Below are 27934 nucleotides of genomic sequence, written 5' to 3'. Positions count from 1 at the left end.
GTCTGAGGGCTCTGGAGGAGGCTTTCAAGGATCTCTGTATTTTGCTCCATTCATCCTTCCATTGATCCTGACTAGTCACCCAGTCCCTGCCGCTGAAAAACATCCCCACAGCATGATGCTGCCGCCATTTCCACACCTACTCAGTCTAGACTGGCATACAGGGGTTGTATCTATAATAATTAATGGTTCAAAAGATAATTATAATGCAGTGTGTGTTTTGAGAAAAACATTTTATCTGAGAAAAGATCTGGCTTATTTCAGGTTTATTACCAGTTCATACCAATGTAATGTCACCACTTGCACTGCTATAATAAACAAATGCAGGGTAATTAGTGAAACATGGAACGCCAGTTCATGCGCTCATGTCAATCGACTTTGCTTGTCCTTTCTAATTAAAGGAAGTTGCATTGTTTCAGTCAAGTCAAATAAGCATCAGTGTCACTCCCAGCCTCCCATCCATCCTCCACACTTGGCCTGCAGCAGGTGAGTGAAGAGGCAGGGTGGGGCATTGCGCATGCACGGTGACCGTGGCCCTCGTCACCGTTTATCTTATCGCTTGGTGACTGCTGGACAGGCTTGGCGCAGCATTGGAACGTGAGGAAAGGCTGTCAGACCTTTTAAGTTCGTTCAGCAAACCTAGTTGGAACGGATTGAGCTATTTCACGAATTTAGTCAGGCGAAAGCCGGAGACACAATTTTGTCTGGGCGTCGACTGGTCTCAACGCATCCGAGCATCCATCCCTTTCATTGCTAGCGATCTAGCTAACATCAGTGAGTTGACAGCCATAATCGAGGACGCTGACAACGCGCGGCTAAGATGTCCGGATACCAGGGAAAGAAAAATATACCTCGCATTACAGTGAGTAGTGTTTTAAATGCTCATAATTTAACAATATTGTGTAAAATCTATATCTATGGATAAACTAGCCGTAGGGATTAGACAGCTAGACTGTACTAGCTGTAGTTACCACGCTATCTGAGGAGAAGGATGGGGGGGCATTCATACCAGTGCAATGTCACCACTTGCTTTGCAATAATCATCAAAGGCAGGGTAATTGGTCATAATTGGAACTCCAGTTCATGCGCTCATGTCATTGGAATAATCGTCAAGATGCTCATCTTATTGTGTGCATGCTATTTTTTTTAGCCATTCCATATCCTACCATGTTAGACGATTTAGCCCAGCCGACAGGATCAGGAACAAGAATGGATGATTGGGACAAATCTTTTATATTTTCCATCCATATATTCAGATTGATTCTAATATACTTGTAATGCCTTAATGGTAATACTGTAGCTATAGACTATGGGGATACCACAATATAAATTAAAATATGGGGAAAATCCCAGCAACAATAATACAATGTTTTTTGGGGAAAATGTATTAATTTATTGAATACATCTATCTGTATTTGTCACAACAATTTGTCTTTTCAACCCAAGACAGCAAAGGGTTGATTTGCCATGATGACATTTAGGGAGGGGGCCATAACCTTAGTACTTAAAAGGGCAAAAACCTTTAATGAAAAGTAGGTCATTGTATTAAATCCATCCTTGCTGTAAACTGTTTTATAAATTTAACTAGGCAAGTCAGTTAAGAACAAATTCTTATTTACAATTAGAGCCTAGGAACAGTGGGTTAACTGCCTTTTACAGGGAAAGAATGACAGATTATTACCTTGTCAGCTCGGGGATTTGATCTAGCTACCTTTCGGTTACTAGGCTACCTGCTGTGAAGGCCTAGCTTTTGTCTGTATGCTGCCATACTCTACATGCAGTAATGACATTTAGGCATTGAATGTCTTTAATCAAATAACACAAACCACACATTTGCGTGCGTTCCTGTCAAAAATATATTAATTATTGAAATAAAATGGTTCTAGAGATCTGTTCCTTTTTGTTTCTGCAAGGGCAACATGGAAGGGAACTGGGATTGGAGGGAGGTATTTTCAGGCAGCTGTCGGCTCTCCCTCACAACTGGAGCAGACTTATCTAAGCACCTGACATCTCAGGCATTGCATACAGACGGTTCAATCGGTGTGATTTGGCTTTAAAATGGGGACAGAGCAATGTGATGTTTTCCCATCAACTGTTCCAGTGGCACCACCTCATTGTGGTGTGGCTGACTCACATCACATAGGGTTTAGGCCTTGGCCCTGTTACTTGCGCACTCCTCTCTCAGCCCACCAAATGCAAAGAGAGAAGTTATGGGATGCTGCTAATGTACATGGCATTGACAGAGTGGCTCTGACTGCGTGTGTGGGTATGGATGTGGGTTTGCGGCCCCTGAGTTTAGATTGTTTTGTGGCCCCCACCCCATCAAAGTTGCCCATCCCTGACCTAGACCAATTGACCAATGTTTGTGGTGTAGCCTAAATATTTCCAAGAGAGTGTTTGGTACAGAATCATTTCTGTGTCACAAAGATTACTCATCCATCCACAGAGCCCATCCAGCTCAGCATTTAACTGGGCTCACTGTACACAAGGCAGGAGGATGCGTTCTTATGGGCAGGATACCTCCTATGGGCAGGTGGGACGGTAGCATCCCACCTGGCCAACATCCTGTGAAATTGCAGAGCGCGGAATTCAAATGACAGAAGTATAAATTATACTTATACTAAATATTAGATAAATATTTAACATTCATGAAAATAGAAGTATTATACATCAAAATAAGGCTTAACTTCTTGTTAATCCAGCCGCTTGTGTCAGATTTCAAAAAGGCTTTTACGGCGAAAGCACACCATGCGATTATCTGAGGACAGCGCCCCGCATACAAAAAGCATGAACAACATTTTTCAACCAGGCAGGTGCGACACGAAAGTCAGAAATGGCAATATAATAAATGCCTTACCTTTGAAGATCTTCTTCTGTTGGAACTCCAAAAGGTCCCAGTTACATCACAAAGGGTCCTTTTGTTCTTCGATAAAGTCCTTTATATCCATAAAAACTCAGTTTAGCTGGCTCGCTTCATTCAATAATCCACCGGTTTCCCTCCTTCAAAATGCATATAAAATTAATCCCAAACGTTACCAATAAACTTATCCAAACAAGTCAAACAATGTTTATAATCAAACCTCAGGTACCCTAATACGTAAATAAACAATACAATTTAAGACAGAGAATAGTATGTTCATTACCGGAGATAAATAACAAAGAATGTGCTTTCATCCACTCGCATGGAAGCACTACAGCCAAAATGGGAGCCACTTAGAAAAACTACAACTTCTAGTTCATTTTTCCAAAAACCAGCCTAAAACTCTTTCTAAAGACAGTTGACATCTAGTGGAAGCCCTAGGAACTGCAATCTGGGAAGACTTCGCCTCATAATAAACATGAAAGCCATTGGAAACAGTGGTAGGCTGAATTTTTAAAACATTTTTATGGTTTGTCCTCTGGGTTTTGTCTGCCATATCAGTTCTGTTATACTCTCAGACATAATTTTAACAGTTTTAGATACTTTAGTGTTTTCTATCCAACTCTACCAATTATATGCATATCCTCTGCTTCTGGGCCTGAGTAACAAGCAGTTTACTTTGGGCACGCTTTTCATCCAGATGTGAAAATACTGCCCCCTACCCTTACCTGACTAGTCATAATGCATTAGTGTGGCCTGCTATAAATGCCATTAAGTGCAATAGTTGCATTTAATTTCCCTCTCACTTCATCACTGTGTCAAGCGTTTGCACAGCATGGAGTTCTCAGATTATCCACAATTATAGCATAGGCTTATTGTTAACATCTTGTCCATGAAATAAATACATTATATTGCTTGCCCTTGAGGTTGTCAGTCTCAGAGATACTGTATGTATAGAAATAGGCCTAGTTCATTTAACCTCCGCTGGTGCTGTTAGGGGGGACAGAGACTCATGAAGTCATTCTGTTTGTGAGGTATTTATAAAGAGATCCAGTGGCAAGACATAAAAACACAGTAAGTCAGTGTTTTGCATAGTTGTGTAAATCTCATTGCATAACACATTACTGATTATGTTCTGTACTCAATGTTTCCATCTTGTGAATACCCAGTGGAATCAATCATGAACGTTTGCATTGATTGCATCCTTGTTTTAGGTGCTGATTCTATCTTATTTCCTAATAGGCCTATAATAAAGATATTACTCTGAATTAGAGGTCGACTGATTAATCGAAATGGCCGATTAATTAGGGCCGATTTCAAGTTTTCATAACAATCAGTAATTGGCATTTTTGGACACCGATAATAATAATAATAATAATAATATATGCCATTTAGCAGACGCTTTTATCCAAAGCGACTTACAGTCATGTGTGCATACATTCTACGTATGGGTGGTCCCGGGAATCGAACCCACTACCCTGGCGTTACAAGCGCCATGCTCTACCAACTGAGCTACAGAAGGACCGATTGTGGCCGATTACATTGCACTCCACAAGGAGACTGCATGGCAGGTTGACTACCTGATACGTGAGTGCAGCAAGAATCCAAGGTAAGTTGCTAGCTAGCATTAAACTTATTTTATAAAAAACAATCAATCTTAACAATCACTAGTTAACTACACATGGTTGATGATATTACTAGTTTATCTAGCTTGTCCTGCATTGCATATAATCCATGCGGTGCCTGTTCATTTCTCATCGAATCACAGCCTATTTCACAAACGGGTGTTGATTTAACAAGCGCATTCGCGAAACAAGCGCATTCGCGAAACAAGCACTGTCGTTGCACCAATGTGTACCTAACCATAAACATCAATGCCTTTCTTTAAAGTCAATACACAAGTATATATTTTTAAACCTGCATATTTAGTTAATATTGCCTGCTAACATGAATTTCTTTTAACTAGGGAAATTGTGTCACTTCTCTTGCGTTCCGTGCAAGCAGTGAGGGTATATGCAGCAGTTTGGGCTGCCTGGCTCGTTGCGAACTGTGTGAAGACCATTTATTCCTAACAAAGGAATTAATTTGCCAGAATTGTACATAATTATCACATAACATTGAAGGTTGTGCAATGTAACAGCAATATTTAGACTTAGGGATGCCACCCGTTAGATAAAATAAGGAACGGTTCCGTATTTCACTGAAAGAATTAACGTTTTTTTTTCTCGAAATGACCGTTTCTGGATTTGACCACATTAATGACCTACTTTTTGTGTTTTTGTGTGTTATAATTAAGTCTGTGATTTGATATTTGATGGAGCAGTCTGACTGAGTGGTGGTAGGCAGCAGCAGGCTCGTAAGCATTCATTCAAACAGCACTTTCGTGCGTTTGCCAGCAGCTCTTCGCTGTGCTTCAAGCATTGAGCTGTTTACGACTTCAAGCCTATCAACTCCCGAGATTAGGCTGGTGTAACCGATGTGAAATGGCTAGCTAGTTAGCGGGGTGCGCGCTAACAGCGTTTTAATCGGGACGTCACTAGCTCCGAGACCTTGAAGTAGTTGTTCCCCTTTGCTCTGCAAGGGCAGCGGCTTTTGTGGAGTGATGGGTAACGATGCTTCGAGGATGGCTGTTGTCGATGTGTTCCTGGTTCGAGCCCAGGTAGCGGCGAGGAGAAAGAAGGAAGCTATGCTGTTACACTGGCAATACTATAGTGCCTATAAGAACATCCAATAGTCAAAGGTATATGAAATACAAATGGTATAGAGGAAATAGTCCTATAATTCCTATAATAACTACAACCTACAACTTCTTACCTGGGAATATTGAAGACTCATGTTAAAAGGAACCACCAGCTTTCATATGTTCTCATGTTCTGAACAAGGAACTTAAACGTTAGCTTTTTTACATGGCATATATTGCAATTTTACTTCTCCAACACTTTGTTTTTGCATTATTTAAACCAAATTGAACATGTTTCATTATTTATTTAAGGCTAAATTGATTTTATTGATGTATTATGTTAAAATAAGTGTTCATTCATTATTGTTGTAACTGCCATTATTACATATATATATATATTTAAAAAAACATTTTTTTAAATCAGCTGATTAATCGATATTGGCTTTTTTTGGTCTTCCAATAATCGATATTGGTATCGGCGTTGAAAAACCATAATCGGTCGACCTCTACTATGGATGGTGAACAGATAAAAGATAAGTAAGACAAGATCACTCATGGTTTATCATAGACATATGAAACAGGATATTGGAACCAATTTGCCTTATTCCCTGCACTCAGGCCTGTTATTTTCCTTTATCTGGTTGAGTGCATAAATGTGCTCTAATCTGAAGTCAACTGACCCATTTGAAGATAATAGACTGTTAGATCATGCTGGAAGAATGCAGTTTTGTGAGGCCTGTTCAGTCTTCTGTGCGATCACCACAACTATTAGTGGTAGGCTATAGGTCACTGTCTGATTGTGAAAGCGCTCAGGTCAGTGTGCTAGCTAGGGGATACTAACACTCTACATCTTGTGACTGCTGTATGGTCTGGAGAGAGGATGAGCCTCTATCGGCCTCATTAAGGTAGCTACTCAGCCCACACTCCCTGAGGAAGGTCAGATGAGAAGGCCTGATGAGAAGTAGGCCAGCCCGAGCCAACAGTAGAATGTTCTCCTCAGATGGAAATGGGATTATTTGTCCTACTCTTAAGTGGATGCTCCTGGTCTTCCATAGAGCCATGCTCTACTCTACACAGCTCTGCATCTCAGACTGAACTAGGCTACCCCTCAAGATCTGAGCTGTTTGTGATCAGGGTGGAATATGTAATGACTTAACACATAAAGCCTTATTCTATATGAAATATATGGCCAATAGCCTAGTAAAAATGGAGAAGCCAAGTGTTGTCTTAGTAGTGGTTGCTTTAATAAGGCCTTTCTGTTGGGCATTAGCCTAATCTTTGTACTCATTTTTACATTTCAGTCATTTAGCAAGCGCTCTTATCCATCGCGACTTAGTATTGAGTGCATACTTTTTTGTAAATGTTCTGTACTCACATGATATTACCAAACATTAGGAACACCTTCCTAATATTGAGTTGCACTCCATTTGCCCTCAGAACAGCTTCAATTCGTCGGGGCATGAACTCTGCAATTTGTCCAAAGCGTTCCCCAGGGATGCTGGCCCATGTTGTCTCTAATGCTTCCCACAGTTGTGTCAAGTTGGCTGGATGTCCATTGGGTGGTGGACCATTCTCGATACACACAGGAAACTGTTGAGTGTGAAAACCCAGCAGCATTGCAGTTCTTGACACAAACCAGTGGCACTTACTACCATACCCTGTTCAAAAGGTACTTAAATCTGTCTTGCCCATTCACCCTATTAACAGCAAACATACACAATCCATGTCTCAATTGTCTCAAGGCTTAAAAATCCTTCTTTAACCTGGCTCCTCACCTTCATCTACACTAATTGAAGTGGATTTAACAAGTGACATCAATAAGGGATCATAGCTTTCACCTGGATTCACCTTGTCAGTCTGTCATGGAAAGAGCAGGTGTTCTTAATGTTTTGTATACTCAGTGTAGAGACATTCTGAGTAGGTGTCGGAATTCCCCTTAACTGCATCGCGGGTTTGACAGAGAAAGAAACAGCTCTTGTTGCTTAAGAAGATAACTTTGCAGAAGGATCACAAAAATAAAGAAAATTGTGGCCATAAGCCTGTGTCCTTTTGTTTGAATTTTTCCATTTAGATAAAACACTTAATATATTGTTGAATACAATTGGGTGTTACTTTGTTTCTGATTTACCTCTGCTTATGCATTGTTGGTTGGGGTTTCTTGGCAGACAAGACAATGGCCATGTCTTGGCCAAGCCCTAGTGCTGTTTTATACAGGAATGCATACTACGGACTCTATCCTTGTGTGGAGCTTTTTAGTCCCTTATGGTATGCCTCTGATGTGCTTCTATTCAGTTAGGTTTTGTTGATGCTCTCCTGGATGAATGTGCTGGGGTTGAGTATTGGCTATCTTACCTTTCATGACAAATTTGTCCAATATGAAGTATGCTTTTTAAATCTATCATCAATGGGTTGTGGTGCTCACTGCTGTTAACACAATTAAGTCACAAATTAAATTCCGTCTCTTCTCACAGAGTGATCGTCTCCTTATCAAATGTGGAAAGATTGTAAATGATGACCAGTCTTTCCTTGCTGACATCTATATCGAGGATGGAGTCATCAAGTAAGTCTTATTAGTTTGAGCGCCATTGTTGGCACTTTTGTTGGCTATATACACTGCTCAAAAAAATAAAGGGAACACTTAAACAACACAATGTAACTCCAAGTCAATCACACTTCTGTGAAATCAAACTGTCCACTTAGGAAGCAACACTGATTGACAATACATTTCACATGCTGTTGTGCAAATGGAATAAACAACAGGTGGAAATTATAGGCAATTAGCAAGACACCCCCAATAAAGGAGTAGTTCTGCAGGTAGTGACCACAGACCACTTCTCAGTTCCTATGCTTCCTGGCTGATGTTATGGTCACTTTTGAATGCTGGCGGGGCTTTCACTCTAGTGGTAGCATGAGACGGAGTCTACAACCCACACAAGTGGCTCAGGTAGTGCAGCTCATCCAGGATGGAACATCAATGCGAGCTGTGGCAAGAAGGTTTGCTGTGTCTGTCAGCGTAGTGTCCAGAGCATGGAGGCGCTACCAGGATACAGGCCAGTACATCAGGAGACGTGGAGGATGCAAGACAATCCTAGACCTCATGTGGCTGGAGTGTGTCAGCAGTTCCTGCAAGAGGAAGGCATTGATGCTATGGACTGGCCCGCCCGTTCCCCAGACCTGAATCCAATTGAGTACATCTGGGACATCATGTCTCGCTCCATCTACCAACAGACTGTCCAGGAGTTGGCGGATGCTTTAGTCCAGGTCTGGGAGGAGATCCCTCAGGAGACCATCCGCCCCCTCATCAGGAGCATGCCCAGGCGTTGTAGGGAGGTCTTTTTTGTGTGATTTTGTTGTCAGCACATTCAACTATGGCAAAAAAGAAAAAAATATTTAATAAGAATATTTCATTCATTCAGATCTAGGATGTGTTATTTTAGTGTTCCCTTAATTTTTTTGAGCAGTGTATATATATATATATGGGGATTTTTTAAAATCTTATTTTGTAATGACTTTTATCATTTCTGGTCTCTCCCTCTCTTAATAAATTTCTTCTCCTCAGGCAAATTGGAGAGAACCTGATAGTTCCTGGTGGGGTGAAGATCATTGATGCCCATGGACGCATGGTGATGCCCGGAGGCATAGATGTGCACACACGCTTCCAGATGCCAGATAGGGGCATGGTGTCAGCAGATGACTTCTACCAGGGCACCCGTGCTGCTTTGGCTGGGGGAACCACCATGATAGGTATGTACTAATGAAATGCTTCATCCCCAATGATACACTTTACAGACACCCCTAGATTCTGAAATACCGATATCAACCAGCCAAAACATTTGTTACTAATTTACCCTTTGCAGATGTTCATGTTGCCTCATGGTTTTGAACATTATGCCTTCTGTAAAACGTGATAATGTTACTGCTAAGGTGGTTTCAATGACAATGGTCTGTGTGTGTGTCTGTCTGTCTGTCTGTCTGTAGTTGATCATGTGGTTCCAGAACCTGGTGTGAGCCTGGTGGCAGCGTTCAACCAGTGGAGGGAATGGGCCGACAGCAAGTCCTGCTGTGACTACTCCCTGCATGTGGACATCACTAACTGGCACAAGGGCATGCAGGAGGAGATGGAGAGCCTGGTGAAGGACCACGGTACGCAACTAACACAATTACACAAACCATTGTCACCCATTCACTCATGTCAGTTGGGGTGGGGGAGCTATGATTTCTACTAATACTCTCCTTGTGGTGTATTTCCTTCCTGTGACTGTCCTTTCCTCTCCCTTTGGTAACCCTTTGTCTATTGCTACTATTGCTCATAAGTTTTCTATCTTTAGGTGTCAACTCTTTCCTGGTCTATTTGGCTTATAAGGATGTTTTCCAACTTTCCGACTCCCAGGTACGATTTGAAGATTTTCAGATTGGTATGATTTACTGGCGACGGATGGAGGAGTCAACATTTGTGGAGGCTTGTGCATGCATTTAAAGTTGTGATTGCGTTGCACTTTGCGTAAATGCATTGCATGAAATTATATTCTGTATGATCTTGCTTGGTAACACTTTACTTGACATCCAGCGTCATAACCATGTCATAATGTCATAACCTGTTATAATATGTTCAGAAACACTGTCATGACACATATATTTAGATTTGTCATGATATATATTGTGTTATTTTATGGCTGGTTATGACACCTACATAAGAGTGTAAAAACCCTCAACCTACCACACAAAGCAAAAACATTCCATTACACCATAGTCTGTGTCAGCAGTATCTTTATGTTATCTATTTTTTTGTTGTTGACCATATTAAATTATCATTGTAAATGTGTACACATTGATGTCAGACATGCAGCTTACCCCAATGCTCTGTTGCTGATGACTGCGATGAATGCAGGAACAGATTTCAGGCGCAGGACAAGACACCCTCTTTGTGACTGATGACTGATATAAGGGTGTGTACGAGATACAAGCCAGATAGGCCTATGATTATTAAGGTCATAATGCTTTTTGACAGTGTAATAAAGTGTATTTTCTTAGTCCAAGTAAAGTGACACAGTATGGTCATAAAGTTATTTAAAATATGATGAATAAAGCATGACTATAAATAATGTATTACAAGGATTTAAGAAACAAACTTTAAAACGAAAGGGAACTTCTTGGCAGGGAAAAAAACTAGTTTGAATAAATGTGGGTTTTGACACTTATGTAAGTGTCATAACCAGCCATAAAATAATGCAATATGTGTCACAACAGGTGTAAATATGGGTTATGACAATGTTATGACCATATTATGACAGGTTATGTCAGCTGTTATGACATTAGTTAATGGTTATGACCATGTTATGGCACTGCGTGTCAAGTAAAGTGTTACCCATTGCTTAGAAACTCTTTGAAGGCTGAAACCTAATTTGAGATTAGTATGTGTAAAAAGTAGTTGATGTCAATGGGGGATTTGCATGGATTTATGCGGAACACTGCTCCAACAATTATGAGATTATTGAAGACTTCTTCACCTCCTCTGGAATATCTACTGCTATCTGACTGCTAGATAAAAGATGGTCTTACTGTGGGGTGATTGATCCCTCTCACGTTGCACATGTATTTCTGGGAAAGCTTTGTTAATGGCACTGTATTGAGTTTTCCCACTCAGCACAGGCCGGTTAGTGGTTAGGACTGCCACTGGGGATGACTCTTGTAACACGTGCTGAAAGATTGCCTGACAGTTTCCTGTGGCCTATTGCAGCTGTCAATTCTTAGTTGATTGCCATGTGAAATCTGAGTTGAACAACCTAAAGAATTAGAGTAACTTAATTAATCTATGCATTAATCTTAACATTCTCATCCAACATGTCTTGCTCTGACAAAGATCTCCACTAAAGCTTGGACCACCAAAAAACACATAAATGTAAATGTCCTCATTGCTAAAACCCCTTGTTCCCTGGCCTGTGTTGAAAGGATGCTTTCCTCTTCCTGTAGATGTACGAGGTGTTCAATGTCATCAGAAACTTGGGAGCAATCGCTCAGGTGCACGCAGAGAACGGGGACATCATTGCCGAGGTAACAGAACTTCTAATAAATCCTATCACCTTGTCCCAGTTTGCTGTCTCCACAGGCCAAGCCACTAAAGCTGTTGTCTGATGTGTTTGCAGGAGCAGCGTAAGATCCTGGAGCTGGGCATCACTGGCCCTGAGGGTCACGTGCTGAGCCGCCCGGAGGAGGTAACTACGACCTCTGGCCAAGTGCTGTGCTTCTATTAGTTTTCTACTTGAACTTGAAGTGTTCCTTTGGTTGTTTTACATGGAAAGCAAGAAAGTGGCTATATGATGTTACAGGAGAATGTTGCTTTTTTACAACCAAATCTCAATTTTTAATGTAAATCTCATGTTATAGATGGGTCCAAATGGAAGCCCTGAAGCCCTTGGCAAAATAAAATAAGAACTTAGACTCGATTAATTATCTTGTTTGAACAAGTTATATGAATGTTGTTTTGTCTAATTAGACCTAATTTGTTATGCAGTTTGTCAGACCGTGTAATGGTTGCTGCATTATTAATTTACGTTTTTTTATTGGCATTCAACAGCAGCCCTGCTTTAGCCTGAGCATGTAAGTGGGCGAGTGTTGAGCGAGGAGCAGAGTGTAATTTGAGCAGATTTAAAAAATGGTGTGTACCTTCTCCCGCTTCAATTTAGCTCTGCCCTGCCTAGCATTTTCTGTTTCCTTTATCACTGTCCTTTTAATTAGGTCTAGTTGGTTGTAATTATTTAGTCTACCCCACCCAGAGTAGCCTATATCTAGTTTATATTCTACTTTAACATTAGGATATGTAGTTTCTATTTTAAATGACTAAATGTATTCAGGGATGTTTTAGGTAGGTAATCCATAGGTGACTGTAAAACATATTTTAGTTTTTCTTGGAATAGGAACACCATAATATAAATAAATAATTTTAATTAATCTAAAATATCAGAAATAACCCGTAAATAATAAAGGCTAGTATCAGCTTCACATGCGCATAAAGCATGGGAAATGTGCTTTACAAATTAAATATTATTATTATTATTATTTTTATAAAGACAGGTGAGAGAATGAAAACAAGTAGGCCCTCAGGTCATGACACAATACTGTCATCTGCAGGAAGATAATGAGATTTCAACATACAATAGGGACCGGCACAGTGTCCAGTAGGACAGTGTCACAAGGCTACATAGTCATATGCCTACACTTCACTGCTGGAGAGAATACACTAGAGAACGAGCGATGTGGATTTTTTTTAAGGCTGATTCCGATACCAATTTTTGCCGGTAAAGTAGGCCGATATTTTATATAATTAAATTCAAATGTTGATGACAAAATCATTTTATTTGGAAGGTAAATCTCTTAATTAACTAGGTAAATCAAGATGACATACAATAGGCTTACTCACAGTACAGGTGAATGCATATTCAATAGGAGTGTGTGCATGCATTGAGTTATTGAGCTTGTTTTGACTGATTGGTTTGCCTTCCATTTGGGACTGATATTATCCTACTGATCAACAACATTCTCATAGAAGCATCACTACAGCATGTCACTCCTGTATGGAAGGACATCATAATGGCACTGCTGTTAGTTTGAGAATATAAACTCACATTCAATGTATATGGGTCCAACATAACGTCAGGATTTGTGATCACAGATGTTTATGAAACTATAATTTGTCATTTTCAGTGATCAGGATTCTTTATTATTTTAGCTGTCAGGCCGCATCTTGAAACAACTCAGCTGCCAGGACGAAACTCGAAACAGCTCAATTGGCCAGTTCAGCTCTCTGTCAAGAAATAGACGGGTTATAACTTGATCCTACTGCTACGATTGGATGAGCGACTGTAACTTAGTTCCCATCTCCTCATCCCGTGTTGCCAATTGCAGCTAGATTTAACAAGTTTTCAGACCCCTCCAGTGACTTTTATTGACAAAAGAGTATAGCGACAAATGTAGCTAATTGTTAAGGCTGCCTCAGCGACTTTTGTTAGATTTTTTATCGACTTCCCTGTTTGTGCCCGATCGGCTGAGTGTGTGTACACCCCATCACTTGTGCCCGATCTCCGGCCTCTTCGTTCCGCCCCTCCCCCACCTCTCGGTAATCTCCCCGCTGCAGCAGCGAGTGAGGTAATTCAAAAAATATATATACATCTTTATTTCACCTTTATTTAACCAGGTAGGCCAGTTGAGTACAAGTTCTCATTTAAAACTGCGACCTGGTCAAGATAAAGCAAAGTTGGGTGGGCTATTTACAGATGGGCTATGTACAGGTGCAATGATCTGTAAGCTGCTCCGATAGCTGTTTAATGTTAGTGAGGGTGATATGAGCCTCCAGCTTCAGTGACTTTTGCAATTCGTTCCAGTCATTGGCAGCAGCGAACTGGAAGGAAAGGCAGCCAAAGGAGGAATGGCTTTGGGGGTGACCAGTGAAATATACTTGCTGGAGCGTGTGCTACGGGTGGGTGCTGCTATGGTGACCAGTGACCAGTAAGGCAGGGCTTTACCTAGCAAAGACTGGATGACCTGGAGCTAGTGGGTTTGGCGACGAATATGAAGCGAGGGCCAGCTAACGAGAGCATACAGGTAGCAGTGGTGGGTAGTATATGGGGCTTTGCTGACAAAATGGATGGCACTGTGATAGACTACATCCAATTTGCTGAGTAGAGGGTTGGAGGCTATTTTGTAAATGACATCGCCGAAGTCAAGGATCGGTAGGATGATCAGTTTTATGAGAATATTTTTTTATTTTAATTTTATTTCACCTTTATTTAACCAGGTAGGCAAGTTGAGAACAAGTTCTCATTTACAATTGCGACCTGGCCAAGATAAAGCAAAGCATTTCGACAGATACAACGACACAGAGTTACACATGGAGTAAAACAAACATACAGTCAATAATACAGTATAAACAAGTCTATATACAATGTGAGCAAATTAGGTGAGAAGGGAGGTAAAGGCAAAAAAAGGCCATGGTGGCAAAGTAAATACAATATAGCAAGTAAAACACTGGAATGGTAGTTTTGCAAGGGAAGAATGTGCAAAGTAGAAATAAAAATAATGGGGTGTAAAGGAGCAAAATAAATAAATAAATTAAATACAGTTGGGAAAGAGGTAGTTGTTTGGGCTAAATTATAGGTGGGCTGTGTACAGGTGCAGTAATCTGTAAGATGCTCTGACAGTTGGTGGTTAAAGCTAGTGAGGGAGATAAGTGTTTCCAGTTTCAGAGATTTTTGTAGTTCATTCCAGTCATTGGCAGCAGAGAACTGGAAGGAGAGGCGGCCAAAGAAAGAATTGGTTTTGGGGGTGACTAGAGAGATATACCTGCTGGAGCGTGTGCTACAGGTGTGAGATGCTATAGTGACCAGTGAGCTGAGATAAGGGGGGACTTTACCTAGCAGGGTCTTGTAGATGACATGGAGCCAGTGGGTTTGGCGACGAGTATGAAGCGAGGGCCAGCCAACGAGAGCGTACAGGTCGCAATGGTGGGTAGTATATGGGGCTTTGGTGATGTTTGGCAGCATGAGAGAAGGATGCTTTGTTGCGAATTAGGAAGCTGATTCTAGATTTCATTTTGGATTGGAGATGCTTAATGTGAGTCTGGAAGGAGAGTTTACAGTCTAACCAGACACCTAGGTATTTGTAGTCGTCCACATGTTCTAAGTCAGAACCTTCCAGAGTAGTGATGCTGGACGGGCGGGCAGGTGCGGGCAGTGATTGGTTGAAGAGCATGCATTTAGTTTTACTTGAATTTAAGAGCAGTTGGAGGCCACGGAAGGAGTGTTGTATGGCGCTGAAGCTCGTCTGGGAGTTCAGTTTGGATACTGTGTCCAAAGAAGGGCCAGAAGTATACAGAATGGTGTCGTCTGCATAGAGGTGGATCAGAGAATCAGCAGCAGCAAGAGCGACATCATTGATGTATACAGAGAAAAGAGCCGGCCCGAGAATTGAACCCTGTGGCACCCCCATAGAGACTGCCAGAAGTCTGGACAGCACGCCTCCGATTTGACACACTGAACACACTGTTTGAGAAGTAGTTGGTGAACCAGGCGAGGCAGTCATTTGAGAAACCAAGGCTGTTGAGTCTGCCGATAAGAATGCGGTGATTGACAGAGTCGAAAGCCTTGATAATCCTTAAGATGTTTCTACAACTTGATTGGAGCACACCTGTGGTAAATTTAGTTGATTGGGTGTTTTGAAAAGGCACACACCTGTCTACATAAGGTACCACAGTTGACAGCACATGTCAGAGCAAAAACCAAGCCGGAGCTTCCTAGAGCTGGCCGCCCAGCCAAACTGAGCGATCGGGGGAGAAGGGCCTTGGTCAGGGAGGTGACCAAGAAACCGATAAACACTGACAGAGAGATGGGACAACCTTCCAGGAGGATAACCATCTCTGCAGCACTCCACCAAGCAGGCCTTTATGGTAGTGGCCAGACGGAAGCCACTCCTCAGTAAAAGGCACATGACAGCCCACTTTTGTGAGTTTGCCAAAAGGCACCTAAAGGACTCTCAGACCATGAGAAACAAGATTCTCTGGTCTGATGAAACAAAGATTGAACTCTTTGGCCTGAATGCCAAGCGTCACGTCTGGAGGAAACCTGGCACCAACCCTACGATGAAGCATGGTGGTGGCAGCAACATGCAGTGTGGATGTTTTTCAGTGGCAGGGACTAGGAGACTAGTCAGGATTGAGGGAAAGATTAGCGGAGTACTATCCCTACGATGAAGCATGGTGGTGGCAGAATCATACTGTGGGAATGTTTTTCAGTGGAGGCGACTGGGAGATTTGCCAGGATCGAGGGAAAGATTAACAGAGCAGTCCCTGCCACTGAAAGTACAGAGAGATCCTTGATAAAAACCTGCTCCAGGGCGCTCAAGACGTCAGACTGGGCTGAATGTTCACCTTCCAACAGGACAACGACCCTAAGCACATGGCGCCAATAGATAGGGCCGCCATGCTTCCAGCCCCTAGGCAACTTTTTAGTATTTAGTTATTTTATGTGTTGTTTCTTACATTATTTGCCCAGATTTGTTTTGTGTGATTACAGACAGCCGGGAAGAACTTTTGCATATCAGAGCGGCGGTAACTCACCAGCATTACAACCAGGAATATGACTTTACCGAATTGGATCCTTTGTTCTTACCCCCCAGGGCAATTAAACTGATTCCAGAGGCTGATCCAAAACACCGCCGGCGGAGAAGAGGTATTTGGAGTGGACTTCTAGGCGCACACAACACCCGCATCCGAGTATATTGCTCGCTAATGTTCAGTCTTTGGATATTGAAGTTGATGAGCTCAGGGCGAAGATTTCCTTCCAGAGAGACATCAAGGATTGTAACATACTCTGTTTCACAGAAACATGGCTCTCTCTGGATATACTGTCTGATGGGTTCTCAATTCATCGTGCTGACAGCAATAAATATCTCCGCAACGAAGAAGGCCGGGGTATATGTTTCATGATTAACTACTCAGGGTGTGATTGTGATAGCATACAGACACTCAAGTCCTTTTGTTCACTCAGCCTAGAATACCTCACAATCAAATGATGGCCGAATTACCTCCCAAGAGAATTATCTTTGGTTATAGTCACAGCCGTGTATATTCCCTTTCAAGCCGATATCACAACAGCCCATAAAATAACTTCGCTGGACTTTATGCAAACTGGAAACCACATATCCTGAGGCCGCATTTATTGAAGCTGGGGATTTTAACAAAGCACATTTGAGGAAAATGCTACCGAAGTTCTGTCAACACCTTGACTGCAGTACTTGCGCTGCTAAAACACTTACCCATTGCTACTTCAACTTCCTTCAGCAAATCTGATCATGACTCCGTTTTGCTCCTCCCTTCCTCTAGGCAGAAACTCAAACAGGATGTACTCGTGCTAAGGACTATTCAACGCTGGTCTGACCATTTGTAATTCACGCTTCAAGATTATTTTTTATCACTGGGACTGGGATATGTTCCGGGTAGCATCTGAGAATGACATTGATGATTACATTGATACGGTAACTGAGTTTATCAGGAAGTGTATAGGAGATGTTGTACCCACTGTGACTATTAAAACCTACCCTAACTAGAAGCCGTGGATAGATGGCAGCATTCGCGCAAAACTGAATGTGCGAACATGGCAGAATACAAACAGGGTAGTTATTCCCTCCGTAAGGCAATCAAACAGACAAAACGTCAGTGTAGAGACAAAGTGGAGTCGCAATTCAATGGCTCAGACACGAGACGTATGTGGCAGGGTCTACAGACAATCACGGACTACAAAGGGAAAACCAGCCACGTCGTGGACACCAATGTTTTGCTTCTGGACAAGCTAAACACCTTTTTTGCACGCTTTGAGGATAACACAGTGCCACTGACACGGCCTGCTACCAAGGACTGTGGGCTCTCCTTCTCCGTGGCCGACGTGAGTAAGACATTTAAGCGTATTAACTCTCGCAAGGCTGCCGGCCCAGACGGCGTCCCTAGCCGCGTCCTCAGAGCATGCGCAGACCAGCTGACTGGAGTGTTTACGGACATATTCAATCTCTCCCTATCCCAGTCTGCTATCCCCACATGTTTCAAGATGGCCACCATTGTTCCTGTACCCAAGAAAGCAAAGGTAACAGAACTAAATTACTATCACCCCGTAGCACTCACCTCTCATCATTAAGTGCTTTGAGAGACTAGTCAAGGATCATATCACCTTACCTGGCACATTAGACCCCCTTCAATTTGCTTACCGCCCCAATAGATCCACAGACGATGCAATCGTCATCGCACTTCACACTGCCCTATCCCATCTGGATAAGAGGAATACCTATGTAAGAATGCTGTTCATTGACTATAGCTCAGCATTCAACACCATAGTACCCTCCGAGCTCATCATTAAGCTTTGGGCCCTGGGTCTGAACCCTGCCCTGTGCAACTAGGTCCTGGACTTCCTGACGGGCCGCCACTAGGTGGTGAAGGTAGGAAACAACACCTCCACTTCGCTGATCTTCAACACTGGGGCCCCACAAGGGTGCGTGCTCCGCCCCCTCCTGTACTCCCTGTTTACCCATGACTCCGTGGCCACGTACACCTCCAACTCAATCACCAAGTTTTCAGATGACACAACAGTAGTAGGCCTGATTACCAACAATCACGAGACAGCCTACAGGGAGGTGAGGGTCATGATTGGCTCCTTTATTTTTTTGACGTTTGAGTGAGAGGTTATTTTCCTGGCACCACACTATCCTATTCTACTGTATCTTAGTCTATGCCGCTCTGACATTGCTCATTCAAATATGTATATATTCTTAATTCCATTCCTTTACTTCGATTTGTGTGTATTGTTGTAAAATGGTTAGATATTGCTTGTCAGATATAACTGCACTGTTGGAGCTAGAAACACAAGCATTTCACTACACCTGCAATAACATCTGTTAAACACGTGTATGTGACCAATAAATTTGATTTTGATTTGATGACAATGCAGGAGTGGCTTCGGGACAAGTCTCTGAATGTCCTTGAGTGGCCCAGCCAGAGCCTGTATTTGACCCCGATCGAACATCTCTGGAGAGCCATTAAAATAGCTGTGCAGCGACGCTCCCCATCCAACCTGACAGAGCTTGAAAGGATCTGCAGAGAAGAATAGGAGAAACTCCCTAAATACAGGTGTGCCAAGCTTGTAGCGTCATACCCAAGAAGACTTGAGGCTGTAATCGCTGCCAAAGGTGCTTCAACAAAGTACTGTGTAAAGGGTTTGAATACTTAAGTAATTGAATATTTCAGTTTTTTCAATTCAATCAATTTTAGAATAAGGGTGTAACGTAACAAAATGTGGATAAATTCATGGGGCTGAATACCTTCCGAATGCACTGTATTTTGTAAATATTTTCTCTAAATTGTTCACAAAAATGTATTGCACCATACTGGCCATTTACTTGTTTTCTTTCTCCAATCAAAATAATAATAATAATGCATAATAGAAACTAAGAAATAAAAAAATAAAAAATTGAAATAGTAACCATTTATTTTTTAATTGGAGGCTTCTCATATATATTCCATTCTCATTTCTCTTCTTTATATTATGTATATATTCCCAGTAATATTCCTTTATGTAATTAAGCTTTTACCTGTGTATTTTTCTTTCTTTTATAATAATAATAATAATAATAATAATAGTGATAATAATGATATTTAATTCGTAGAGCGAATATCCAATGCTCATATGAAGCTTATTGGTGCTTGCTTCTGTGCGCAAATCAATTGACCGCTGCAGTTTTCTATTGTTTATTCTCATTTTAAAAAGAAGCTGATACTGGCCATTAGTTATTTTTTTCTGATATTTCTGCTTTATTAAATTTGATTTATATTATGGGGTGTCTATTTCTATTCCAATTACATTTTACAGTAGCTTATGTATTGCCCACCTAAAACAGCCTTAATATATTTGAAGTCCTTCAAAATAGAAACTACAGAAAGTAGAATATTAAATAGATTTACTGTGGGTGGGGTAGACTAAATAATTACAACAGAGTAGCCCTAATTAAAATAATAGTGATAAAGAAACAAAAACAATGCTAGGCAGAGCAGGCCCAGAGTTTGAGAGAAGCGTGAGAGAAGGCTACAGCGACACTGGAGCAGGAGAGAAGGCCAACACCATAAAATTGTGTCATTCCGAACTTTATCCGCAACATTATATTCCATTTTATTGCGACTCGAGCTATACCTCTCCGTTCGTTCTAGCAGCAGGTTACACAGTGAATGGAAATGCTGGATGGGGGAAAAGCTTGAGTCGCAATGAAATGGAATATACCAATGCTGATAAAGTTCAGAATTACACGATTTAATGTGTACAACATCTAAAGACCTGCATGACTATACTGGGAGCGTTTGCGTTTTCTAAAATGACTTATTTTAGTGTTTTTGGAGCCTTTGTTCATGCTTTTTCGGAACCCCTGTACTCCACAACAAGGAAGAGAAAGTAAATCGCTGGTTGCAGTATATAAAAAATATAAAAAGTTAAATTGCAAAAATAAGTGTCTGGATTTTTCTATGACATGCTATTTAGAGATTTGGTTGTTAAAAAGCAAACTTTAACAGAACTCACTACAGAAGTAACTGAACAGCGAATGTGAGAGTCAAGTCTTGAGTTTTCTTTTCCTAAGCTTGCTTCTTCCAGAATGCCTACTCAGCATTTTGGTAAATGCTGCAGCAGTGAAGAAGTCCGTAACTCAACATGAAGGTCACTGAGTCTGGTCTGAACTCCCTTTCTCTGTGTCTGTCTCTGTTGTGTAGGTGGAGGCAGAAGCAGTCAACCGGTCAGTCACTGTGGCCAATCAGACCAACTGCCCCCTCTACATCACCAAGGTGATGAGCAAGAGTGCTGCTGATGTCATCGCCCTGGCCAGGAAAAAGGGTAATAGTAAAGAGAAAGAAGTGTAGTGATGGACTACTGTAACATGTTTTCTATTGATTGCTCTCTGTGGTATGTGTATCGTAACTACTGTTTAATAATAGTAATGTGTGTGCTTACATTTGTCCTATTTCACACGTGCGAATTGGAAATTCTTTTTTTGCATACCCCATTGCCCCTGAGAAACCCCTGGAGAGTGTGGTCAGAGCCAAGGATCAGCCATTATTGACGGCGATCCTGAAGCAATAAGGGTTAAGAGGGAACATTGACAGGTTTTTCACCTAATCGGCTCAGGGATTTAAACCAGCAACCTTTCGGTTACTGGCTCAGCAGTCCTAACTGCTAGGCTACCCGTCCATTTTGAGGTACACTAAATGTCAAATCGCATATAAATGATTCCCCTTGTAAATCAGTCCTGCTTTGGAGACAGGGCACACGCCCTCTGACCTGGTGTTTTGCTGTGTTCTGTGGTACTCTAGGTGCTGTGGTGTATGGAGAGCCTATCTCTGCCAGCCTGGGCACGGACGGAACCCACTACTGGAGTAAGAACTGGGCCAAGGCAGCTGCCTTCGTCACCTCCCCACCCCTCAGCCCTGACCCCACCACCCCTGATTATCTCAACTCACTGCTCTCCTGGTAGGTGCTCCATTTACTCTATGTACCTCTACTTAACACAGAGATATGCAGTAATCATGTGTTACTTACACACATCCTCCACCAGAAGGTGATATGTCATTCTAGCCTCCTGGGGCTTCATTTATTAAAGGTTTTAAAAAACGTCCAGTTTTCCCGCAGAGGTTGGTATTTATCGATTTTGAAAAGTGTATCTCCACGCAAATACCTTGATGTTTCTACTTTTTAAGACTTGAACATGAATTCCCCCCGTGCCCATTCTCTCAGGCAGTCTTTGCCACTCTTCACACTTTACTGTTCAGTTGATTTAAATAGTAAAGAAAAACAATCCAGATGACTATGCTAAAGTCCCTAAGAGGAGATCGCATAGCATCTAATATGTTTATTTAAATGTTATTATATAGGCCTAAATCATAGTCAAATTGCAGGACATGTCTCTCTTTTTCTGACATAACTGGTTTGAATTATTCCCATTACACAACAAATAGTAGGCTACCATTTATAAATCGCTAATTCAATAGCCAAGCATGCTCAAAAGTAAATAGGCCGTTAATCTCGACAGTAAGTGACAGTACGGGTAGGCTACAGTATTTTTGTGAGATAGGATTAGGAGCGCGACATCGTAGCCAAGCCTATTTTTAATTTCAGATGCTATACCAGGGGTATCAAACATAAGGCCCGCGAGGGGGTCCAACCCGGCCCGCCGGTGGTTTTAGTACAAACAATAACAACGTTTTATACATTTTTGGCGTGGAGAACGAACTCGTTATACTTTAAGATGACTAATCCAATCAAAACTGTGTAGAAAATGATAATGGACCAACATTCATACAGTTTCTTGACTGTTTCCAGCTCACTAATAATCACAGAAAGGAAAACTAGACAGGGAGAATTTTTTTAAGAAATGTACGCACAATTGATAAATGAGGCCCATGGAAAGTCATATTACTCAAGACAAAACATGCAAACGTAAGACCTATGAGTGGAGTGACTCATTCTCTCTCCCTCCATCCTTTGTTCCTCTCCAGTGGTGACCTGCAGGTGACTGGTAGTGCTCATTGCACGTTCCACACCTCTCAGCGTGCTGTGGGCAAAGACAACTTCACCCTCATCCCAGAAGGCACCAACGGCACTGAGGAGAGACTCTCCCTCATCTGGGACAAGTGTGTGGTAAGGCACATTCTACTGACCTTTTTCTGCTGGTTTTCCTACAATCAAACATACCACAATCAAACATGCTTCTTTCAAATTGATCGATATAGATTTTGTAGAATTAACAATTAACAATGAATTTACTTTTCCAGTTTGTGCTGCAGTCATTCATGTCATCAAGGGGTTCTCAGTTGTTCAAGTGAACAGTTGCAGCTGTCTTGTTATTCAGGAAGTGACAATGCCTTTTCTTCTGATTCCCTTAGGTGACTGGAAAAATGGACGAGAACCAGTTTGTGGCTGTGACCAGCACCAACGCAGCTAAGATCTTCAACCTGTACCCCCGTAAGGGCCGCATTGCAGTGGGCTCTGACGCCGACCTGGTCCTCTGGGACCCAGACGTCAGCAAGATCATCTCTGCCAAGAGTCACAACCTGGTGAGCCTGGCCAACCCACACTGTACTAACCATATCATAACCGTGGTGTTTATACATGGTTTTAGTCCCACCTACTGTATGTAGGACTCAGTTTGGATCAAACAATTCTTCCACATTTTCATATGAAACATTGAAGCCTTTTTCCTACGAAGCGTTGAGACAAACCATTAAGTAAAATCTACTGACCTGAAATGACTTGTTAGAGAACAGCTCATGCAGACAGGGCCTGAGTTATCCCTCAATGAGTCACCGCTTTCTTTCATTTAGAGGAGCTAGCTGGCTACATCAGCACTACTTTCTCCTGATGATGTCAGCTGAATGCCACAGTTACCATGCTGGCACAATTCATTGAATATATAAGGGCCTAGACTAAAGTTCATATGGAAAAAGGCCTCAAATCTTTGAAATGTTTTTTGGGGTTTGCAATGTGCATGTGAAAGTAGAGTAAGTGCTGTCTTTCTCTGTGATTTGCCCTCTTGTACTTTGTCAGTGTATTTGAAACTCTTCTCATCAGAGCTCTTCTTTTGCAGGCTGTGGAGTATAATATCTTCGAAGGCACCGAGGTGCGTGGAGCTCCCCTGGTGGTGGTCAGCCAGGGCAAAATAGTGTTGGAAGAGGGCAACCTCCATACCACTGAGGGCTGTGGGCGCTATGTGAGCCGCAAGCCCTTCCCTGACCATGTCTACAGGAGGATAAAGGCTCGCAGCAGGGTGAGTCTATAGTGCAGTGAAACTGACATTGAATAGAATAAAGATTGTTGATTGTTTACCATTCTCACTGACAGTCTTGAACTTGAACAGCCGAACTGATGCTGTTATCTCGTCTGTCTTTCTGTCCTCCCAGCTGACGGAGCTGAGTGGGGTCCCCAGGGGTCTCTATGACGGGCCAGTGTGTGAGAATGTGACACCTAAGGTCATGACCCCGGTCACCTCGGTGAAGACCTCTCCAACCAAGCTGCAGCAGCAGCAGCAACAGCAGCAGCAGGCTCCCCAGCCCGTCCGTAACCTGCACCAGTCTGGCTTCAGCTTGTCTGGTCAGTACAGCTGAACATTTCTCTCACAGCTCCACATGGAATATCAGTAGGAATAGCATAATACTAAGATGTGTAAGCACAAAAGTATTATCATTTGGCCTGAAATTATACCATATTGGGTTTGGCAGATGCCTGGAGAACAGTACCTGCCCCAATGCATAGTGCCAACTGCAAAGTTTGGTGGAGGAGGAAAGGCCCCTTAGTTCCAGTGAAGGGAAATCTTAATGCTACAGCATGCAATGATATTCTAGACTATTCTGTGCTTCAACTTTGTGGCAGCATGACAACGCCCCCATGCACAAAGCAAGGTCCATATAGAAATGGTTTGTCGAGATCAGTGTGGAAGAACTTGACTTGCCTACACAGAGCCCTGACCTCAACCCCATCAAACCCATTTGGGATGAATTGGAACGCAGAGTGCGAGCCAGGCCTAATCGCCCAACATCAGTGCCCGACCTCACCGATGCTCATGTGGCTGAATGGAAGGAAGTCCCTGGAACAATGTTCCAACATCTAGTGGAAAGCCTTCACATAAGAGTGGAGGCTGTTACAGCAGCAAAGGGGGGACCAACTCCATATTAATGTCTATGATTTTGAAATGAGATGTTCGACGAGCAGGCGTCCACATACTTTTGGTCATGTAGTGTAATTGACTTTTTTTTATCTTCTCTCTCATGCCCAGGTGCGCAAGTTGATGATAACATTCCCCGCCGCAACACCCAGCGCATTGCGGCGCCCCCTGGTGGTAGGTCCAACATCACCAGCCTGGGTTAAGCTCTACTGTCAGCTGAGCTAGGGAGGAAAGGAGAGGAGCGGAGCAGGAGGATCCACCTCAGCTCCCAGACCAACCATCACAACCAACAAAGCTTCATCTATTGTGGTCCCGTCTCCCTGACTTAACTACAAGCTGGTGGTCAAAAACACTCCATCCATCTTCATCCATACTTAACCGCTTTGCCACCTCATTCAAAGAAGAAAAAAAAGAAATAGCACTCAATGTTTTGTTTTGTATTACCTACATGCCATATGCAATCTTTTCATTTTTTTTAAGGAAGAGTCAAGTGAATTTAGAGAGTTCTTGATGTTTTTCTGTATATACACTGAGTGTACAAAACATTAGGAACACCTTCCTAATATTGAGTTGCACCCCCTTTTGCCCTCAGAACAACCTCGATTTGTTGGGAAATGGACTCTACAAGGTGTCAAAAGCATTCCACAGGGATGCTGGCCCATGTTGACTCCAATGCGTCCTACAGTTGTGTCAAGTTGGATTGATGTCCATTGGGTGGTGGACCTTTCTTGATACACACAGGAAACTGTTGAGCGTGAAAAAGTACACCTGGCACTTACTACCATACCCAGTTCAAAGGCACTTTTGTCTTGCCCATTCACCCCATTAACAGCAAAAATACACAATCCATGTCTCAATTGTCTCAAGGCTTAGAAATCCTTCTTTAACATGGCTCCTCACCTTCATCTACACTAATTGAAGTGGATTTAACAAGTCACATCAATAAGGGATCATAGCTTTCACCATGCCAGTCTGTCATGGAAAGAGCAGGTGTTCCTAATGTAACTAACTTTTATATATATATACACACACACACACACACAATTCAAGTTTAGTCTTTGATTACATTTTGGCTTTTAATTGTACAAGAGGAGCTGTGGATTGTGGTCTTGTGGCATTTGATGTATCTACCCTCTTAGAAAAAAGGTTTTCAAAAGGGTTCTGTGGTTGTCCTCATTGGAGAACCCTTTTTGGTTCCATTTAGAACCATCTTTCTAGAACCGAAAGGGTTCTAGCCAAAAATAGTTATCCTATAGGAACAGCCAAATAACACTTTTAGGTCCTTTTTTTTTACATCGTACTATTTAAGGGCATTCTTGGTTTGACACCAAACAAGAAGAATCACTTCTGATTCCAAGAAGTGAGCCATTGCATTAGATCACTGTCAAAGACACATGCCATATTTAACTATAGTACATTGGTTATTGTTTTTATTCCATCCTATAAGTAAATGGAAGGTTTCACAAATGTTTTTACATTTGAGGCTGTAAAATAGTGTTGTTGAATGAACTCGGATTACGTTTTTACCTCACTAAGTCAGTTTGCAGTATTTGTATGATTTTAAAACAGCTGTGAGTTCTAGTTATTGTCCTTCCATAGCCTGTCTTTCTGGTCAGAATTACAACAGAACTTTCAGCTGAACAAATTCAATTCTATCTTCCTTTGCTGCACTTTTTGTATTGTTGTAATGTTTTTGTTGTTAATATTATACATTTTTGATCGTGTCTAGAGCTAAAACATTACTGTAATCTGAAATATTGACTCTTAGATCTTAGCTTGTCTGCTGATGGAATACGCAGAAGTCAAGGGAGATGGTTAAAACCATTCATCTCCTCACTCCCCTCAGTCTGAACACCTTTGACACAAAGCATGCACAATACATGGCAGCAGGGAGAACCTTCACCCCCCAAAAAAACTGCCGAGACATTGCCTCTTTTTCCTCCATTTTCTTCTCTTTTCACGAGCTGTCTGAAGTTAAAGGTCGCCGAGACACCAGGCTTCCTATAATCACACTGCTGTTTATTTTCTTATGACACTGACAGCCATGCTCGATAGAAGGTTGCCCCTAACAACCTCTCTGCACCAGGTGCTATTTGATCAATGCTGTGTATGTGCAGATGGTGGTGCCTACTTTTTACACTCAACCACAGCAATTCAAGCTTTGTGAAACTACTTTACGGGGGAGCGGAGTCAGCTATTACATGACACGGGTCTTCGTTTTCTATCTGCTAAAGTGCAAAAGGTGAATCTGTGGAAATGCAATGTTGATTTGTATTTGATATGTTTGTTTTTGTTGTTTTTTCAGAATGTTTGTTCAATATCACTTGCCTGCCTATTCTATAAAATTGATAGTATGCTTTAAGAACCATGTATTTATGAAAAATACCTGTTAAGCACTGTCAGTGACCAAGCTAGTACATGTAGTGCTTTGAGATCCAGTGGAAAAAAAGCTATGATAATGAAATCCATTATTTACACTAATGATGTGGTTTGACTCCTGTCCTTATTGTTGGAGTCACTAGAATAGCACCTCCTCTTAGCCCTGTGAGTGTTGACGATGGGAGCCACTTTAAACAGGTGCTCCATCATCACTCGCGTTACCCTCTTACCTATTCACATTAGACCTTACTGTTAGTGCCACGCATCAGAGTATGAACAATGTTACACTAGACCACAAGCCAATGTTTATTAACCACTCACTCGACACTGTGAACGATACAGTAGGGACATTTACAGTAGGCTCCTCATTCCTCTGACCAGTTATCTGTATACTGTACAAGTATTGTATTCTTCCCTCCTCCTTGCCTTGTCAGGTATAGGTTGTTATGCCAAGCTATGTGTTGTAAGTAAATTGCCGGTGGGGAGGTTTCCTATAGTGTTTGTTTTTTTATTTCTGATTTTTAGCACTGTCGTTGCCCTCCCATCTTGTGATGAACTGTTGATCATGTATGTTTTGGGATTTTGAAATACTTATTCCTGACGACGTTGAATACTATCAGTGTTGACTTAAATGGTTTTAAACATAAAAATGAAAAATAAAACAATTGATGTGTCTCTCTAATAACAATTGTGCTATTAGATACTGTTTTAGTTTTGGTAGTCATAATACTGTACATGCATACCGGTAAATAAACACAATAAATACGTATAAATTAATTATTTCAGGA

The 27934-nt window shown here is 41.8% G+C and overlaps 1 protein-coding gene across 1 annotated transcript; it reads left to right on the top strand.

The window, feature by feature from the left end:
• Positions 1-502: 502 nt before the first annotated feature.
• On the top strand, positions 503-27934 carry dpysl2a (dihydropyrimidinase like 2a). The gene is made up of 14 exons (XM_035766364.2): positions 503-859; positions 8009-8097; positions 9097-9281; positions 9516-9680; positions 9866-9927; positions 11508-11588; positions 11681-11749; positions 20827-20947; positions 21424-21580; positions 22606-22747; positions 22993-23163; positions 23694-23873; positions 24007-24196; positions 24879-27934. Exons 1-14 carry the CDS (start codon positions 818-820, stop codon positions 24968-24970), a joined length of 1746 nt encoding a protein of 581 aa, XP_035622257.1. The 5' UTR covers positions 503-817; the 3' UTR covers positions 24971-27934.

This window comes from Oncorhynchus keta, chromosome 14 (assembly GCF_023373465.1).
Source record: "Oncorhynchus keta strain PuntledgeMale-10-30-2019 chromosome 14, Oket_V2, whole genome shotgun sequence".
NCBI classification, from domain to species: Eukaryota; Metazoa; Chordata; class Actinopteri; order Salmoniformes; family Salmonidae; genus Oncorhynchus; species Oncorhynchus keta.
The sequence above is the reverse complement of the archived record's forward strand: the minus strand, read 5'-3'. Positions and strand labels throughout refer to the sequence as shown.

What these genes read in the sequence shown, in the direction of transcription:
- dpysl2a (XM_035766364.2), top strand. Translation starts at nt 818, where the DNA reads ATGTCCGGATACCAGGGAAAGAAAAATATACCTCGCATTACA. An exon ending in ACGGGGACATCATTGCCGAG is followed by an intron (nt 11,589 to 11,680) that starts GTAACAGAACTT and finishes ATGTGTTTGCAG; the next exon opens with GAGCAGCGTAAGATCCTGGA. An exon ending in CTGCCAAGAGTCACAACCTG is followed by an intron (nt 23,164 to 23,693) that starts GTGAGCCTGGCC and finishes CTTCTTTTGCAG; the next exon opens with GCTGTGGAGTATAATATCTT.